The 16318-nt window shown below is 39.1% G+C and overlaps 4 protein-coding genes across 4 annotated transcripts; 1 reads left to right on the top strand and 3 right to left on the bottom strand.

Annotated features, from left to right (window-relative positions):
- The first annotated feature begins 43 nt into the window (after window positions 1-43).
- On the top strand, window positions 44-3906 carry LOC112279057 (GDT1-like protein 1, chloroplastic). Its single transcript, XM_024513127.3, has one exon. The coding sequence runs from the start codon at window positions 2171-2173 to the stop codon at window positions 3290-3292; it is 1122 nt and encodes a 373-aa protein (XP_024368895.1). The 5' UTR covers window positions 44-2170; the 3' UTR covers window positions 3293-3906.
- Window positions 3306-4671, bottom strand: LOC149989777 (uncharacterized). Its single transcript, XM_090248257.1, has 2 exons — window positions 4319-4671; window positions 3306-3870 (listed from the first exon to the last, which is right to left on the bottom strand). The coding sequence occupies exons 1-2, from the start codon at window positions 4623-4625 to the stop codon at window positions 3680-3682; spliced, it is 498 nt and encodes a 165-aa protein (XP_090104383.1). The 5' UTR covers window positions 4626-4671; the 3' UTR covers window positions 3306-3679.
- Window positions 4672-4816: 145 nt separating this feature from the next.
- On the bottom strand, window positions 4817-8236 carry LOC112279058 (putative glucose-6-phosphate 1-epimerase). The gene is made up of 10 exons (XM_024513128.3): window positions 7879-8236; window positions 7512-7625; window positions 7167-7283; window positions 6879-6930; window positions 6285-6422; window positions 5941-6039; window positions 5710-5810; window positions 5462-5569; window positions 5148-5229; window positions 4817-5031 (listed from the first exon to the last, which is right to left on the bottom strand). Exons 1-10 carry the CDS (start codon window positions 8097-8099, stop codon window positions 4966-4968), a joined length of 1098 nt encoding a protein of 365 aa, XP_024368896.1. The 5' UTR covers window positions 8100-8236; the 3' UTR covers window positions 4817-4965.
- A 577-nt stretch (window positions 8237-8813) lies between these two features.
- LOC112276675 (uncharacterized) lies at window positions 8814-12222 on the bottom strand. Its single transcript, XM_024508213.3, has 7 exons — window positions 12172-12222; window positions 11563-12087; window positions 10881-11151; window positions 10408-10572; window positions 9870-10115; window positions 9465-9559; window positions 8814-9340 (listed from the first exon to the last, which is right to left on the bottom strand). The coding sequence occupies exons 1-7, from the start codon at window positions 12220-12222 to the stop codon at window positions 9047-9049; spliced, it is 1647 nt and encodes a 548-aa protein (XP_024363981.3). The 3' UTR covers window positions 8814-9046.
- Window positions 12223-16318: the final 4096 nt, after the last annotated feature.

Below are 16318 nucleotides of genomic sequence, written 5' to 3'. Positions count from 1 at the left end.
GCGTTCATAGTTCCTGCTGAGTCTGCTGTGGCTTCAGAGGTCTGCTTACAGAACAAGTTCAAGTCTCGCTCAAGGTACTGAGTATCCTTGTAGAACTCAGAACTTGGAGAGCATCCTTCCTGTAATGCTTCCGTTAATTACAAAATGAGTTGATTCTCAAAGTGTCCTATAGCAAGACAGAAAAAGCTAGGATACGGATGTATTAGAACAATATTATCTTTGGTTGTACACTGTTTTTGGTGACCCACTTTGGATTCGTCAAGTCCCGGAGCTTCTTGCCGATGCCGGGATCAGGAAGCCGACTCAATTGTGATGGTCCCTTAGATAAGTTGCAAGACTGAGATACGGAGATTACTCTCGTAGTGTCTTGGGTGGTTCCGATCAGCAGTCAGCCATTGGCTGTGGTGAGTCCGCGTCGTTTTCCTTGTGGCGCACTTATGAAGGGCATAGCCTATCTTATGGAAACCCTAGTAGCAGAGGCTTCAAATATCAGATACTCGAAAACTTGCATAACATATTGACATTGGAAGCTGGCCGAGCTGCAGCAAAGGCAGAGGCAGCGTTAGCGAGCAAGAACTCTAGGGATCCTACACGTAAATCGCCTTTCAGCAAGAAACCATCCAGCAGGTTTATCTCCAATTGTCTTTCCTGTTTGTTCAATGCGGTTGCTGAAATGATCGTGTTGCCATTTGCCAGTTTGTTTCAGTTTTCCCTTTCTTTTGGTACAGTTGTCTCCCACCTTTGCGCAGGTCTTAGATGTGTCCCACTACAAGAAGGTTTGAGGATAGAAATTGACAGACAAGCTCTGAGAAAATTATCATTTTCATACAGAAATTCGACAGTATCATAATGATCATTGCTCACAATGTAAAAGACTCGCAGAAGCATGCTTCAGACGAAGCAATCGTTCAAGTTATGGCACCAGCCAATACCACTTGATGCGAGATGTAGGTGATAAGACCAATCCACAAAAGGGTGATGGTAAGGAGCAGTCATCTCTAGATGGCTTATTAGAGGCACTAACCTTTTTGGTAAAGTATACAGATATGGCTCAGTCTTGTGGATACAGGTGAGCCACTTGCAGTTGAAGTAGTGCGGTTTTCGTCTTGTTACGAATTCGTCGCTGCAGCACTGTTCTATATCACGTCCCTAATTGCCGAGAAGGAAATCTGAGGGCTGAACATTTCCAGTGTGGGCTAATATCTCCTCAGTTACTTGCTTTGCTCTTACACTTACTCTCGCAATTTTGCGACTTGACCCACATAACCATCGACGATGCCGAGTTTCAGAATCGAAGCAGCGTTAGTTCTGAAATCCTCACTTGGTGGGACGAGATTAAATTCCTTACAGGGAGTGGAGTTTCAACTTTACTTGCAATCCTGCCACACCCGCTTTTACCTACAGCCTTAGAAAGTTCTCCATCATGAGGGAATTATTCAATCCTACCTTAGTCGAATGACACAAAGGGAGATATGGCGTCATTCCGGCACTTCTTGTGCATTGAAATCTCAACCGGGTCTTCACATTCGAATGGTCACCGCACTCTATTGCATAGACTGTAAACTACGATAAATCCTCCACTTCCAGTAATATGCTAAAAAAAACCCTTCACGGATGGATAAACTACAGGGATTCTGACCTCACCCGGACGGCGTCAGGGCAATGGATCGCGTAATAATTAATAGCATCGGATATAGTGGAGCGGCGAAATCTGTGGACAGGGATGCCAGGAATTTGGCATTTGTATTGCACGTTCCGAAGCGCTGCGTTATCGGAAGCGGAGAGGCAATGGGTGCTGGGCATTGGCAAAGTTGCGGAACTCAATGGTGAACCATCGCTAATGAACATCAGTTGATCAGGAGGATTTCTGTATGCTTTCCACTCTGAAGGATGAGCAATTCGCTTTAGAGGTCGCAAAGGAATTGGGGACCACAGGGGCCTGGGGTTAAAAGAGGACGTGGGTACAACAGGAATGTAGCTCTATTCGACACTGTTCCGGATGTTGCTGTGCTCATTGTACCGGGGTCGCGCGAGTGGTGGCGAAGAATTTTCCCATTGACCTTCGATTGCATGTTTGCGAAAGAGAAAAGCTGCACAGCGAGTCCTGTCTTTATCGCACGCGCGCGCCATAGCCGTAGCATCTAGATTGTTAGCTCAAGAATTGAGAATCATGCCTCTAACATTGCAGGCTCTGTCTGATTGTGCCACCTTTTCGCTGTTGAATTCTAGAACCTCGGCAACAATCTCATCTAAGGGTCGCCGTCAAAGCCAAATTCGTAGCACATCTCCTTGGACCCTGTCACGTCTAGTCGTGAACAGGTCGCCTCTGACTTCCATCTCCGGCGCAAGATTTCAACTAAATGGCAGCATTGTAGGAGGACCCAATGGATCAAAGACATATCAAGTCCCAAACAAGAGTAACAACTATGGCGTAGCGAGGGAAGAAAAACGACAATTGGTTGGATCAGTAGAGTCATTAGAAGAAAATGGCGACTCTATGCGAATGGGATTGTCGAAGATGGCTGTGTTAACAGGTTTGGTAGCGTTGCAGGTGTGCATGCCCGCGTTCGCACAGAGTCTGGGCCTGGAAGTGGCGCGCTCTAGTGATTCCACGGGACTCATGACGGACGTGAGCGATTTTCAGAGCGGGTTTTCATCGGCATTTCTGCTCATCTTCTTCTCTGAAATTGGGGACAAGACGTTTTTCATCGCAGCCCTACTCGCAACGCGGAAATCGAACATCGCTGTATTCACAGGCACATTCGGAGCTCTGGCGGCAATGACAGTCATCTCGGTAGTATTGGGGCGCGCATTCCATCTCCTAGACAATTTAATCCCCACTTTAGGAACCACGCAATTGCCGCTGGACGATTTGGCCGCGGTAGTGTTGCTGGTGTACTTCGGCATCTCAACGTTGTTAGACGCCGCATCCATGGAGGGTTCCAAAAGCGAGGATGAGAAGCAGGATGCAGAGTTAGCCATAGCGGGAGTGTCAGAGGACGGGAGCTTAGGGTTGCAAGCTGCTGCAAGCACCATTGCAGCAACATTTGTCCTCGTATTTGTAGCAGAGTGGGGGGACAAGTCATTCTTCGCCACCATTGCGCTTGCAGCAGCGTCGTCGCCAGCCGGAGTGGTCACGGGTGCCATTGCTGGGCATGGCGTGGCCACCGCGTTAGCGGTGCTTGGAGGCTCCTTTTTGAGTGAGTACGTCTCCGAGAAGCTAATCGCGTACACTGGAGGAGTTCTATTTCTGGTTTTTGCCGCTACAACTTTAGTGGACATCCTCAAGTAGCTATCTCGGACATATTCTCGAAGGTGCCTTCATGAGTTCTAGCTTCCTATCCTCTTCACGCATTCATTTTGTGTTCGTACTGCTGCCGATGTCTCCGAGGAAAGGTAGATTACACACTGCTTCCTTAGAGAGAGAGGAGTTTCGGTTTTGTTGTCCTTCATTCTCGGCGCATCACATAGTTGCAGAGCCTCTGCAATTGTCATACAGATAGAATCGCAAGCACGTCAATTGCACATCTGCAATGGCAAATCTTATGTCCCTCCCTCGTGGACCCTCGTGGACTTATAACGGATTTTGCAACCTCGTATGACCTCTGGTGAGGATCAAGCTGAGAGAAGAGGAGCCTGCAAATTCCATGTTCAGCATGTCGTTCCTGAAAGGAACTGATTAACAAAGGTGGCGAGGGCTGCAGAGTCTACCTACACCGTTGCTTAAAAGCCATTGTCCATTTTCAGCAGAAAACCGTGGCTTCATCTCAAGAACCGTTCTATGATAGTGGGTATCAGAAGTGCGTGTGGTGGATCTGTTAGGATGCCGGTGATTGCCATGGAACGCCATAGCTTGTTGAGCCTCTTTTCCTGAATTCCATTGAACATTCCACTTCTGTGATACAAGATGAGTTTCAAGATTGCATAGTTCTGCATAGAAGATTCCGACTAATGCAAGATATCAACTATTGTAGTATATTGCATGTGCAAATACATAACTGCCAATCCCCTTTCAGTCTACTGAAAAGATAACAAATGCAAAATATTTCCCTCGTGCGACTTCTGCATCTCATCTCTCAGTCATGCAACCAAGGAATTGCTGAGTAACAAGAACGAGGTATCATCTGTCTTACACCTCAGTTACCCCATAAATTAATAATGCTTCCAGCACCAAGCTAGCATCACATAATGTAGAGAAGAAACTCTGATATGCTGTTTGAAGCACAACTAATTCTCACACCAAATGTGTTTAAATGTGCAGCATTGTTATCTGGACTTCCGTGAGTAATGATACAAACTTGCAGTGGTGAGAATCAACCTGAAGAACGAGCTGTGAACTGTGGCATTGCCGTATGGAGAAACAGCACGTCTTGCACGGCCCCAAATATTTCTGAGGTCGTGTATGCCCCCATGAGGTCAGTCATTGGATTGTGTGAAGCTGGAATACCTCTCCTTGAATTGATGCTATTGTAGCTACTGGAGGCACATAGATAGAATCCTTCATCACCAGCAGCTTTCGAATGGTGTAACCTGTGGTATCCGTTAGGAGATGTCCAGGTTTCGTGCCATTCAACTGGACATCTCAACTGGACCCTGTTAATGGAACGAATTTCGTTTCCAAACATCTGCTGCTACCAATGCGAACGAACGCAACTGTGTTTGCAACGTGCTTTTGATGAGGACATCCATCCATGAGCTTCTGCGTTACATGCGCCACAAACTATTCTGGCCACCTCTCAAGCAAGCATTTCAGTAATTTCGGAATTTCTAATACATTTAAAATGACGTTGACAGGTATCTAATACGAGGGTGAGAGTCTCGGCAAAACTCGCATCACTGCGATTAAATTTCTCGCTTGTAAAGGAATGCTAATCCATTGATTCAACAGCTTCTGAATACAAGCTCCTGTCTAATATTCCTTTAATATCTGTAATACACAGGATATCGACTATAGCGCCGCAAAATTTACACAGGGTTGAGATATTGCTTGGCTGTCCATGACTCTCCTGGCTGGAGCTCCACTGGTACAAGCTGAAAAATACGTTGAAGCATACGTTGATGAGTACTTGATCAATTCGAACTGCAGCATACAATGTAAGGTAAAACATAAAAAGACAGATAGCAGGGTCAATTTGGGTGGAGAATACCTGGGCGTTTTCAACACAAACAAAATCCTTGTAAGAGGAATTCAAAGTCAAATGTGGATTCCAAAGCACCGCATCTGTCCATCTGCAAAGCCAGTCAAAATTTCAAAATTGGACTCAATCAGCAAGGAGACAGCTTAAGAAGGGTTATGTGCTGATCTGTTGTAACATGAGAGAACATGATGCATGCCGGGAGGTTTTTTGAAATATAGGGAGGTAAACATCCTAACATAAACATAAGTGTCCTCGCAACTAAATCTGCAAGATACAATAATTTGTAAGTTGTGAAGCATCAGCATATTGAGAAAGAAACGAACCCATCGTTTCTAACGGAAATCTTGGTGCCCAATCCGTTGTCCAGCAACAACTCATCAGGAGTGTTTTTATACATAGTGTCCACAAATCCTGGAAATTCGATGACATTCCTGCATATTAAGTACATTTATCACATCGTAAGCGGCTTAAAACAGATGGATCCAAGAAAATCTTACATCATCACTCAGATCTGCTGTTACCACTTAAATTTTAACACCAAAACAGAGGAATGCTCTATTCAGTAGCAAACCTGTCTTCCAAGCCCTGAATAGGGTTCGCAGGATCTTCATACGGTTTGTCAAGTTTTGTGCAGCCTTTCAATCCCGCTACTGATGTCTTAGAAATGTCAGCCTGCACTCAGGTTCACATGACACATTCCAGAAATAGCCTTTATTGGATCAATACAATTTACACATACAAGGTTTATCAAGATCATGATTCACAGCATTTCACAACATTCCCATCAGCCTCTTTCACTTACCCGGAAGTAGGAGTGAAGTGCAGCCGTGAAGGAGAAGGGATTGGTGTCGGTGTTTTTAACCGTCAACTCTGTCGTCAATTTGTCAACACCTAACACAATCTGTATATTTCAGACACAGAGAACTCTATTGTTAGGACAAAAATGAATGAACCTATTACTTCTCCTCTTGAAAAGTACGCATCGAATAATAAAGTAATACTATAAACAACAGCGAACAACAAACCTAGTACCTTGTATACGTACCAGATTACTAGACTTGGGGATTGAAGAATTCAAATCGCTAACATTATTTGAGAAAATATTCATAAGAAATTCATGAGGGTGCGCTAAATTAATTGCCTCACCTTATATGTGTTCGAAAATTCGTGAAGCCATATTTTGCGACTGTAGTCGCTGGGTTGCAAGCTCAGAACGAGAGTTGTGGTCTCATCATCGCTTTGTGCGCTTTCAATAACCCACAACATATTCCGTGCGAAACCATGCTGAAATTCAGAGTCAATGATGTGGGCTTAGCTAACATATACACTTCGCATAACAAAAGAAGCCACGTCTTTCTATCTCATTATGAAGAGGTCATACGATTCTTCGTCATTCAGAAACAGTGCTTAATGCCACACAGCATCCAGAACTGACCGGAAATTAAAAAGCTAAGAACAGAATACGGTACAGATGAAGCGATATCCCCGCTATCAACTCTGGGAAAGAATGAACTAAACATTTGGATTTTAAACTCTCTTGATATAATCACCAAACATTAAATCCTCTGGATATGATAAATACGACAAAGCTATCGCATGTTTCCTCTTGCCTCAAAATCTGTAACAGGAACTAACCCCAGTACTGCCTCTTTCAGTGGAAGTGGAAAAAATTTTGCTCAAGACGCTCTAGACATACTCAAAGATATTCCTATAACTAATAAGCAGAAAAGGGACTATTACCTGTTGAATAGGACCTGGACCAAATTGAGGAAAGCAATGAGGGATCCCACCACTGCATCAGCAGAAGTTTCAGCTCAAAAACTCAAAGTCGTGCAAGATATGAAGACTCTTGACACAAATGCCAAACCTCCGTATACTATATAGAAGTCACAATGCTGATTACAATATTTGCAGTCGACAAAATCACTGATTCTTGAAGGTATCCTACATGAATCCGGGATTGATTAATGTTTTCTTAGCATCTTATCTGTTATTGAATTTGTAGGAGGATGTAAAGTGAGGCATCACCTAATCGGCTTCTGTCCAGTAAATATAGCGTCGGGCCTAACAAACAACAAGTCCTTGCCATCCGATGTCTTCCATGAAGTGATACATGCTCCAAATAAGTAAACCTGTGCTTCATTGCTTACAAGCCACACCAAAGCACCACAGAAGGGCCTCTTTCATCAGAATCTCAGCATCCCATTTATATAAATACATCTAAACATCATCCCCTATACTAACACTTTTTTGCGAGTACTAATGTGTGGTGTGGCACAGTACAAGGTGAGGCAAAATCAATACAGATCGCAATCAATCAGACAAGACAATCAACCAACACATTGACTGTATTAGTTACATATAAAATTAAACCTGCCGTCTGGAGATGAAAGAACGACTTTGGTGAGGCCACCCTCCCCGCTTTGAACCTTTACTCCTTTGGTCTCATGCGGTGCGCTCGAATCGTCAGCTAATTTTGCCGAAACCCTGCATACGTAGCAACATCTAGCTCAATTTCGCAATCGCACCAGAAATTACAGGCTGCAGCGGTTTTTAGCACAAACAATGACCACGATATGTAATACAACTAACTTCATCCTCGAAACCCTCGCGCCCATCGCCCCTTTTTCCAACAATCGAATGCGTACCACAGGTTTCCCAAAATCAAAAACCCATTTGTAACTTCGTCAAATCTACCGTAAGTGAGTCCTTCCAAACGAATTCTGTGCCTGATTCTTACCCGGTAGCCTGAGAAGCGCATGGAGACGCAACGCCGGAAGGCAATGCACGAGACGACATCGTAGACAAAAGAGGCGAGGCTTGAGAGGGCAAGGATGAGCGTTTCCACGAGAGAGCATTCGAGTGTGCAGTGAGAGATGCAGGTGAAGAAGAGCGTGGAGGTGACAATACCACGCTTACAGCGGAGGTGGAAAGTGTGCTGGAAAGTTTGAGCAATGCCATCGCTGTGAAGCCACAAATACAATTAAAATTAAAAATCAAGTGACAAAACAATGAGACTAGGATCAAAGACGTTGGATCCTTCCCCGATCAAGGATAGCAACATTATACTCTGAAGAATTGGATCGTGTAACCTTCCACCTTACGGTTCGCCACGTCCACACCTATGAGCAGTTTTGGTGCATTCTCCTCAGTGCCAACGAATGCGCTAATTCCTACCCATTCCATTCATTCATTGATTTCATGTACATCACACTTGTGATGCCAATCGTGCACATATTCGATGAGTACATATGTGATACTAAAAAGATTTCCAGCCACTAATAACCTACTAAAAAATCCGTTCATGCCTTGAATTTCAAACATTTAGCCAATAAAAATTAATTGTCACGAAACTCTACTAAAGATCAGAATACACCCAGGTCTATTTGCATACATTCACCTCATCATCAGCCCAGAGTCATGGCATCATGCCATTGTTTCCTGTGCTCTGATTTGTCGCACGCTCTGCTGGATGACGACCTAGATGGAGACTTAACGAATTATTTTATTTCACCAGACACTGTAAGATTCAATGCCACTGTATTGCACTTCTAAACACAACCAGCCACGTAAATTGCTCATGCGGCCAATTTTCACGTCACTTTATATCACATAATTGGTGTTAACTCTTGCTCATGGCAACATCATGACGCATTTAGTAATGAGAGATGGAGATTCGTTTTGAATTTCATTTCAACTTTATACATGGCTGAGGAAACCGGTTTATACACGCCTCAATGCAAATTAAGGTCCAACTATGTCATCTCAACCCCATACCGCGGCTAACCTTGTGTACAGTCGACAGAACTAGAGGTGGTTGCTTGATGAGCAACTGTAAGTGCAGTGAAACTCAACTTGAATTCACAGATTATCTACAAGGACAAAAGAATGCATTAACAGGAAACAAGCTACACACACGTCGTTGCCTCGATAGGTGCTGATTCTGTTACGTCAAGTTTGCAAACAGGACACAGCTTAGAGTAGTTGAGCAACCACTCAGCTCCACAGGCCTGATGAAATCCATGATGGCATGGAAGTTTGACCTGTGTATCGCCGTGTTCGTATTCTCCTAGGCAGATTAGGCACATTTCTGATGCCTGACCGACAGGTGCTGCTCCTTCGATACTGATGCAGCATACCGGCAAGGCAGCAACTACTGCAGAAGAAGCTACACAACGCACATCCTCAAGCTGCACCAGACTCTGCCAATTGTAACAAACTTTTGCTCAGTCGAACAAGATTTTTTTACAACGACCAATTTCTAAAGTGTTGATAAAAGCAGTTTACCAATCAGAATTTACTTAAGGACAAAGGTTAAATATAAACCTCATAAGTCATGTCAGCAACGACAGATACGTGTGAACTTCCGATGTGTTGAACGTGGGCAATTGAGCTCTGCTCCGTGATTGAGACGGACAGCGCTGTTGCAACACCAACAGGTACAGAGATCAGAATAAGTTCCTTATAGCACTCAGGACCCAGCGTTCATCACAGGGATTGAGATAATCTCACTGCAGCAATTCGGGAGATAAAGAAAGGAACAAAACATTTCGACAACACAAAAAATTAATGATCTGTCAACCCTAACAATTGACTCAATAGTAGATGGCCAAACCCCCCACCCCAATCATACCTTCCGGACTAATAGCAAGGGCAAAGCATCGGACAAGGAACAAAAGCGTGATGCAAGACAATCTGCAGTATTCCCTGGAAAGATACCAAGATGATTACCCAATGCCAAGTGAAGGTCTAGATTGTCGTCAAGTCCTGTGACGTAATCATCGTTTTCTAATTCATTCAGGCACTCCTGCAGGTCATCTTGAGCGCAATTCCGTCGCGAAGATCGCCTTGCACGACGACGTGAGTTAGGAGGGCTAGGAAGCACTACGCTGTATCCCTCGTCTTCTTCTTCTACATACTGACCCCACCTTTGTTGTTCAATCCTCCGTTGTTCGGCTGCATGCCTCCTCCTCCTACCTGCCATGTTCAAAAATTATAAATCTGCTTAGAAAGCTATAACAACAGCCAAAATCTACACAATTTACAAGCTAACGTCGAATGCCTTTTGTTACAACAATTGTTTTGAAACCAGAATTTGATTACAAGAAGGTTGACTACGAATCGTTCTAAGGAAACTAATTGAAACCCCAATAAAAGAAGGAAATGCGCTATTACCTATTATTCCTGACAAGATAAACGAGGAGAATTGCCCAGAATCGTAGAATTCAACAACAATAGACGAATGCTGAATATCCAGTACAAAGATCACCTCTCCATGGGTACCAACAGTATATGACATTCAAGATGTTACTCGTTTCAGAGTAATACAACGATCCACGAGAACATGATGCAGGAGAATAAGCTGGTTCCTGTACTCCAGTACCTTTCCCAGCCTTCCTCTCGTTTCGTGTATTGTTTCCACCGGCTTCTAAGCCTGTACATAAATAAATAAAACTCTATACAATCAGTACAGTAGAATGTTCTCACTGAAATACAAATTACAATTCATTACATATAACTGAAAGGGAAACCATGTCCATGGAAATGGAATGAAGTATGTCAGGAATGAATTTTTAAGTATAATACCTATAGGTACGGTAACTCTATAATGCGACAATCTTTTCGTGCCAAGTATGCTAATTCTTATATTAGGTTGATTAGATTCGTACTGTTTCGCTTCTGAACACGAAACTAGGCCATTTCAGGCGTAGATCGGTAATGAACACAAAACATGCCACACACCTATTCTGCTCGTATTCGCTACTCCGCCATTCGAAGGAGCAGCAGTAACGGCGACCTCAATGCTCATATTAGTGTAAGAAGTGAACTCTGATGGAACCCCGGCTACACCGCCGAGCTGTCGTCGAAGACTTCTTCGCAACACCCCGGCACCTTCGCCCTGATAACAGTCAAAAAATATTCGCTTCAATAAACTCCACTCTATTCGCCCCGGCGTGCCTCGAAATTTACGCCTCCTGGCAGAACACTCTGAAATCAGCGTACCAAGAATGAGCTGCACGGTTCCGACTTCTTATTAATAACATTCCACAAGTCAAAGGCTTGAGAGATGTGACAGAGAAGCCATAGCAGAGGAAAATGTCATCCATGTTTCGAGACTCAACTCGGGTCACGATCGAACACGAATTCAGTTGGCTGCACAAAACAGTTCTCATACGCGGCACAGAAAACTTCTCAAGAAGGAGCAAAACGATTTCACGTTCCGTAGCACATTGGCATTCGATCACTTCCCAACCATCAAATTCGAAAAAAAAAAAAAAAAAAAAAAAAAAAACTGCACAAGAACAAGTTCCAACCACCTGCGACAGCAACACAAACTAACAATCTCAAAGCGAAAAAGGGCATTAATCCCTTGACGCAGAAATCAGCAGTTCGCTAATCAAGATTTCACACTACCACCACACACCTCAATCATGCGCAAAACTGGAAACTCCCTGATCGCACTCATCCAGCAGAGCAAAGAAACTGGAACACTCAACACGAAGGAATCCTTTCTCGAGCGCGAACGCCTGGAGGTGGAACAAGCTTCACCTCTAACGCTTGTCCACACGAGCTGGAAGGCGTTAGCACAGGACGAGAAGAGTGGCCACGCCACCAACTTCGGCAGAGGAACAGAATTGGTGACAAGAAGCGAGGAGGGGCTCCATAAGGGGGGTATCAATAGGAGAAGAGCAATCAGAGTGTCTGGCAGTGCACCAGAACATGTGCCGGTGGTGGCGACCTGCGCGGTGCCCAGCTTGCGAGAGTAACGTCTGGCATGGTGTGGTGCGGGGGGAGGCGGGGAGCAGCACAGAGAGGGAGTCGCATCCTCGGCGCAGCATATACTCTTCATGCGGTGCTGCTCCTCCGCCTCCGACGTGTGGCGGAACGTGCTCTCTCCCTGCTGACGGGTACTGCATCGGGCGCCGCAGCAGCTCTCTTCACCACGTACCTACTCCGTATATTTAAATGTATGAATGTACACCATATGTGAGAATATACCCTCTTCCCGGGGGAATCTTCCCCCGGGACTTGCCAGCATGGCACCGCGAGTGAGCGGGTTGACCCGGCCGAGATGCATGGTCATCAACCCGCGAGAATGTGCTCCGTCGTGATTCTCTGATTCTGCCTTGGATTTTGCTTCTCGGGCAATTATTTTAAAGGATTTTTTTTGTTGGGGTGCTTGAGATTCGCATAAATTTAATTCTACACTAACTTATTACATTCTTGTTTATTGGTGATGTGCATATTAGTTTGTATTTTCAGAGTGAATTGTAGAGAGTACATAATAAATGTGTTAAGAACTTTTCTGTCAAAATATTGATTCAAACCTTATGTTTATCAGCTTAATCCTAGAATCTGTTTATTTTTATTACTGAATGGTGTGTAACACACTGCTTTTATTAATATGTTTTTTTAAATGATAAGAAAAATGGGATCAAGTAGAGAGCTATCACGTTCTAAACATTCTAACCAAAAATATACCCACTCTACTGTCTTATCAGTCACATACTAAAATATTAAAACAAATATTACAAGATACTTTGTAAAATAAAGCATTGTTTCTTCAAATGAAAAATAAATTAATAAAATAAAATGTCTCATCACCATTAGACTACATTTTTATATCTACAACTTGAAAATGGCATGCATGTCTTTGAATCCAAATAGATGCTTAAAATCTAAACATGCTATCTATTTAAGGCTAGTTCCAAAAAGAATTTAGAAGGCATAAGATATTCATAAATCACCATTTCCATTTTATTTTTTAAAAATTTCACATTAATCATATGCAAAAAATACTTGATAACAAATTTTAATGTCTCTATTAGACTATCTTTAGCCAAGATATACAATAATAGTCCATGGTAGAGTCAAAAATCAAGTTTATTTTATTAAAAACGATACAAGATTAGATCAATAATATAACTTTCCAAAATTTATTTGAATTTTTTATTTGAAGAATCAAGCTTTATCAACATATATATATATATATATATATATAGATATATATATATATATTAAGTAAATAAAATAAAAACCAATTGGTACAATTCACACTTTTTCGATAATTGGTACATAACAATTAGTGGAATTCACACTTTTCCAATTAATTATAATTATTTGTGGCTTTACATAAATTTTTCAAGTATTATATCCAAGTGAATTTTACATATGATAAATCTTGATTCAATAATATTCCTTATTCACCAAGTTTGAGACAAAAATAATCCTAAATATACTATTTTTTTTTGGATAAGACTTAGGCCAAATCTTATTAAAAAAATTTATATCAGTACAATATTATACTGCTTTATTTTTATTGATTTAAGTGGGATTAGTTTATAAAAAGTATAAAGTAAAAAAATGAGTATATATATATTTTTTAATATTTTAACCAAAAATAAAATTCTAGTTATATATATAGAAAGAAAGAAAGAATTCCAATAAGATGAAAAAGATAAAATTAATCAACTTTTGGGATGTTGATAAGATATTGCCATTATATTATAAGTCATTGCAAAAACTAAAAAAATAACTATAGAAGAAGTCTTAGATATAACTTTGTTAAGGAAGAATTCTATACATAGATTTTTTTTAATAGTAATTAGTATCATTGGTGCTTTCAAAAAGAATTTTGATGCAATGAAGATTGTTTGAATGTGGGATTGTAGTTTGATGAGATTATAAATGAATATCAATTAAAAAAAATTAGAAATTCTATCATAATAAATAATTCCAAATATTACAAATATGTATTGGAAATTTAAATCTAAGAATTTTATACATTTATATCTATATTTTTCTTATTTTTTTCCATATATTTTCATCAATATACTATTTGTAATTAGAAGTGAGTGACCAAAGAAGATCTAATATCTATTTCTCATAAGGAATTGATTTAGCATTCATCATTCTAAATATGAATAATACTAAAAGTTTTCTTGACCAAGTTGAAAGGCATGTACTATCTATTTGAACAATAATATTTTGGTGGCTTCTTTTGAGTTAATGATGCCAAGAAATGTATCTAATTTAAAACTAAGTAGTATTATGTCAAGAACATATATAACTATCCAAATAAGAAGGATTAGAAGTCAAAAATAAAATTTAAAGTCTATGCTAAGAAGTTATAGAATTAAGAAAAGAAAGTATATCAGCCTTACAACTGAATACAAGAAGTCTTAGTACATTAAATAAGAAAAGTACAAGGATTAATATTTCACAAAATTTTGATGGAACAAGATCAAAAGTTTAAGGATTTTAACAACAAAGTAAGTTCTATCTAAGATTACATCATTATCGATATCCTAATGACTTTATTTAAGTTGGATTCATAGATACATATTAATTTAAAAGTATTTTTTCTTGGTTTGCATTCTTGATAGAAAAAAATTTATAATTCTTATATGGTCTAAATTTATCTTTAGGAGAATTTATGGCTACATTTGGAAAAAGTGGTTGAAAAAGAAACACAAAGATCAAATTTTTATATTTACAAAAAAAATCATGTTCAAAACTATTTTTGATGCTAAATTATAAAACCTTACTTACAATCTGGATTGAAATGATAATGTCTTTATTAATAAATTTTAATGTAGTTTAAGAGATGATGTCAAAGATTTTATTATTGATAATATCAAAAATAGATTCATTAGAAATATTTATTACTTAAGCCATTGCATGCAACAATCAACTTTTTAAAATGCATCAAAAATAAAGATTTGAAAAGAAAAGAATAAATAAAATTATAATGATCATTTCTAAGTTTTTAAAAATTTATTCATCAAGGGTAGAATATATGCAAATTGATATAATATATTTTAAATTCTTCACTAAGTAAGAAAAGACTCAATGTGGTTAAAAAAGATTGTACTTATATTGTGGATAATATAAGTATATTATTTAACATTCTCCAAAAATGAAATATAATAAAAAAATAATGAGCATGATTGCCAAAAGAAATATTATATTAAAAAATAAGTTTGACTAGCTATAATAAGAATTAGATCACTAGAACTTTATAGAATACCTAATAAAGTCCTATTCTTTTCTTAGATATTTTATTTTATTTTATAATAAATGTTTGTTTAGGATCAAAAAAAATTAAAATCTTTATTTAGTTGATTCAAGAATATTAACTTGTTTTATAAATAAAAATATTATTAAAAAATAAAAAATATCTTTAATTAAAAAAATAAATCTATATATATATATATATATATATATATATAAAATTATAAATGATTGTTTATTTTCTTTTAAAGATATTTTTTATAAAAAAAAATAGAAGAAAAAAGTAATGGCTATATTACCTTAATAATATTTAATATTATTAGATTTTTTTCAAATTTTAGTTTTATTATGACTAAAGAAGTATAATCTTTAAATATATTAAATTTCTTATAAGTATGATTTTTCTATAGCATAATTCAAATTTATGTTATTGAAGTAGAAAATCATAAGTCTAATACAACCAAACTATAACAAGGTATAGATAGGATATTTTTATTATTGACACATAGGGATAGATAGTTGGAACCATATTTGAAAAAATATGGAAGTTTTTAGAATTGGAGCTAAATTAATAGACTATATAGGATCCATTGTAGAACATTTTAAAAAGAGCTTAGGATGGTTATTTAAGTAGGACCTACCATAGAACCTTCTAGAAAGAATTTAAGGTGGATATCTAAGTAAGGTCCATCATGTAAGAACATTTTAAGAAGTCCAAGGTAGTAAAATAAAGTATAAATAAGACTAGCTAGGATCTTTTGGGGCATCTGGTCAAATATGGCTTCGGATCTTTTCTCATAATAAAATTTGGTTTTGCATCTTTCTGTTTTATTTTTATTTGTTCAATTTTGTCTTTTGTGTCTTATTCTATTTAGTTCTATTAAATTTTTTTCTCGTTCATATTCTCTTACTTTGTCATGAGGTTTTATATTGCTGTAGATTAGAAGAGTTTTAGACTTTTAAAATAGACTGGTCCAATTTTATTGATATTGGAGTAAGTGTTAGACTATTCTTTAGTAGTGTATCATCATTTAGTTTAAGATAAGTTGTTGTGGTCACATTAGGTATTGGATATTGGGTTGATGCTACCTTGAGTTATTCTTAAAAAGTCAACGGAAAGGTAAAAAGACATTACAATAAGAAACTCCAACAGAGAATTATAATAT

This window comes from Physcomitrium patens, chromosome 2 (assembly GCF_059467195.1).
Source record: "Physcomitrium patens ecotype Gransden chromosome 2, ASM5946719v1, whole genome shotgun sequence".
Taxonomy (NCBI): domain Eukaryota; kingdom Viridiplantae; phylum Streptophyta; class Bryopsida; order Funariales; family Funariaceae; genus Physcomitrium; species Physcomitrium patens.
Note: the sequence above shows the minus strand (reverse complement) of the source record. Positions and strands in the feature narration are given on the sequence as shown.

Coding starts and splice junctions, on each gene's coding strand:
- LOC112279058 (XM_024513128.3), bottom strand. CDS start 8,099: ATGGCATTGCTCAAACTTTCCAGCACACTTTCCACCTCCGCTGTAAGC. Junction 6,931..7,166: donor ACTGGACAGAAGCCGATTAG/GTGATGCCTCAC, acceptor CTGCTGATGCAG/TGGTGGGATCCCTCATTGCT. Junction 6,423..6,878: donor GTCCAGGTCCTATTCAACAG/GTAATAGTCCCT, acceptor TCTGAATTTCAG/CATGGTTTCGCACGGAATAT.
- LOC149989777 (XM_090248257.1), bottom strand. CDS start 4,625: ATGTTTGGAAACGAAATTCGTTCCATTAACAGGGTCCAGTTGAGATGT. Junction 3,871..4,318: donor GTTCACAGCTCGTTCTTCAG/GTTGATTCTCAC, acceptor AATGGAATTCAG/GAAAAGAGGCTCAACAAGCT.
- LOC112276675 (XM_024508213.3), bottom strand. CDS start 12,222: ATGACCATGCATCTCGGCCGGGTCAACCCGCTCACTCGCGGTGCCATG. Junction 11,152..11,562: donor CAGTTTTGCGCATGATTGAG/GTGTGTGGTGGT, acceptor GGAACCGTGCAG/CTCATTCTTGGTACGCTGAT. Junction 9,560..9,869: donor AGACCTTCACTTGGCATTGG/GTAATCATCTTG, acceptor GTGTTGCAACAG/CGCTGTCCGTCTCAATCACG.
- LOC112279057 (XM_024513127.3), top strand. CDS start 2,171: ATGCCTCTAACATTGCAGGCTCTGTCTGATTGTGCCACCTTTTCGCTG.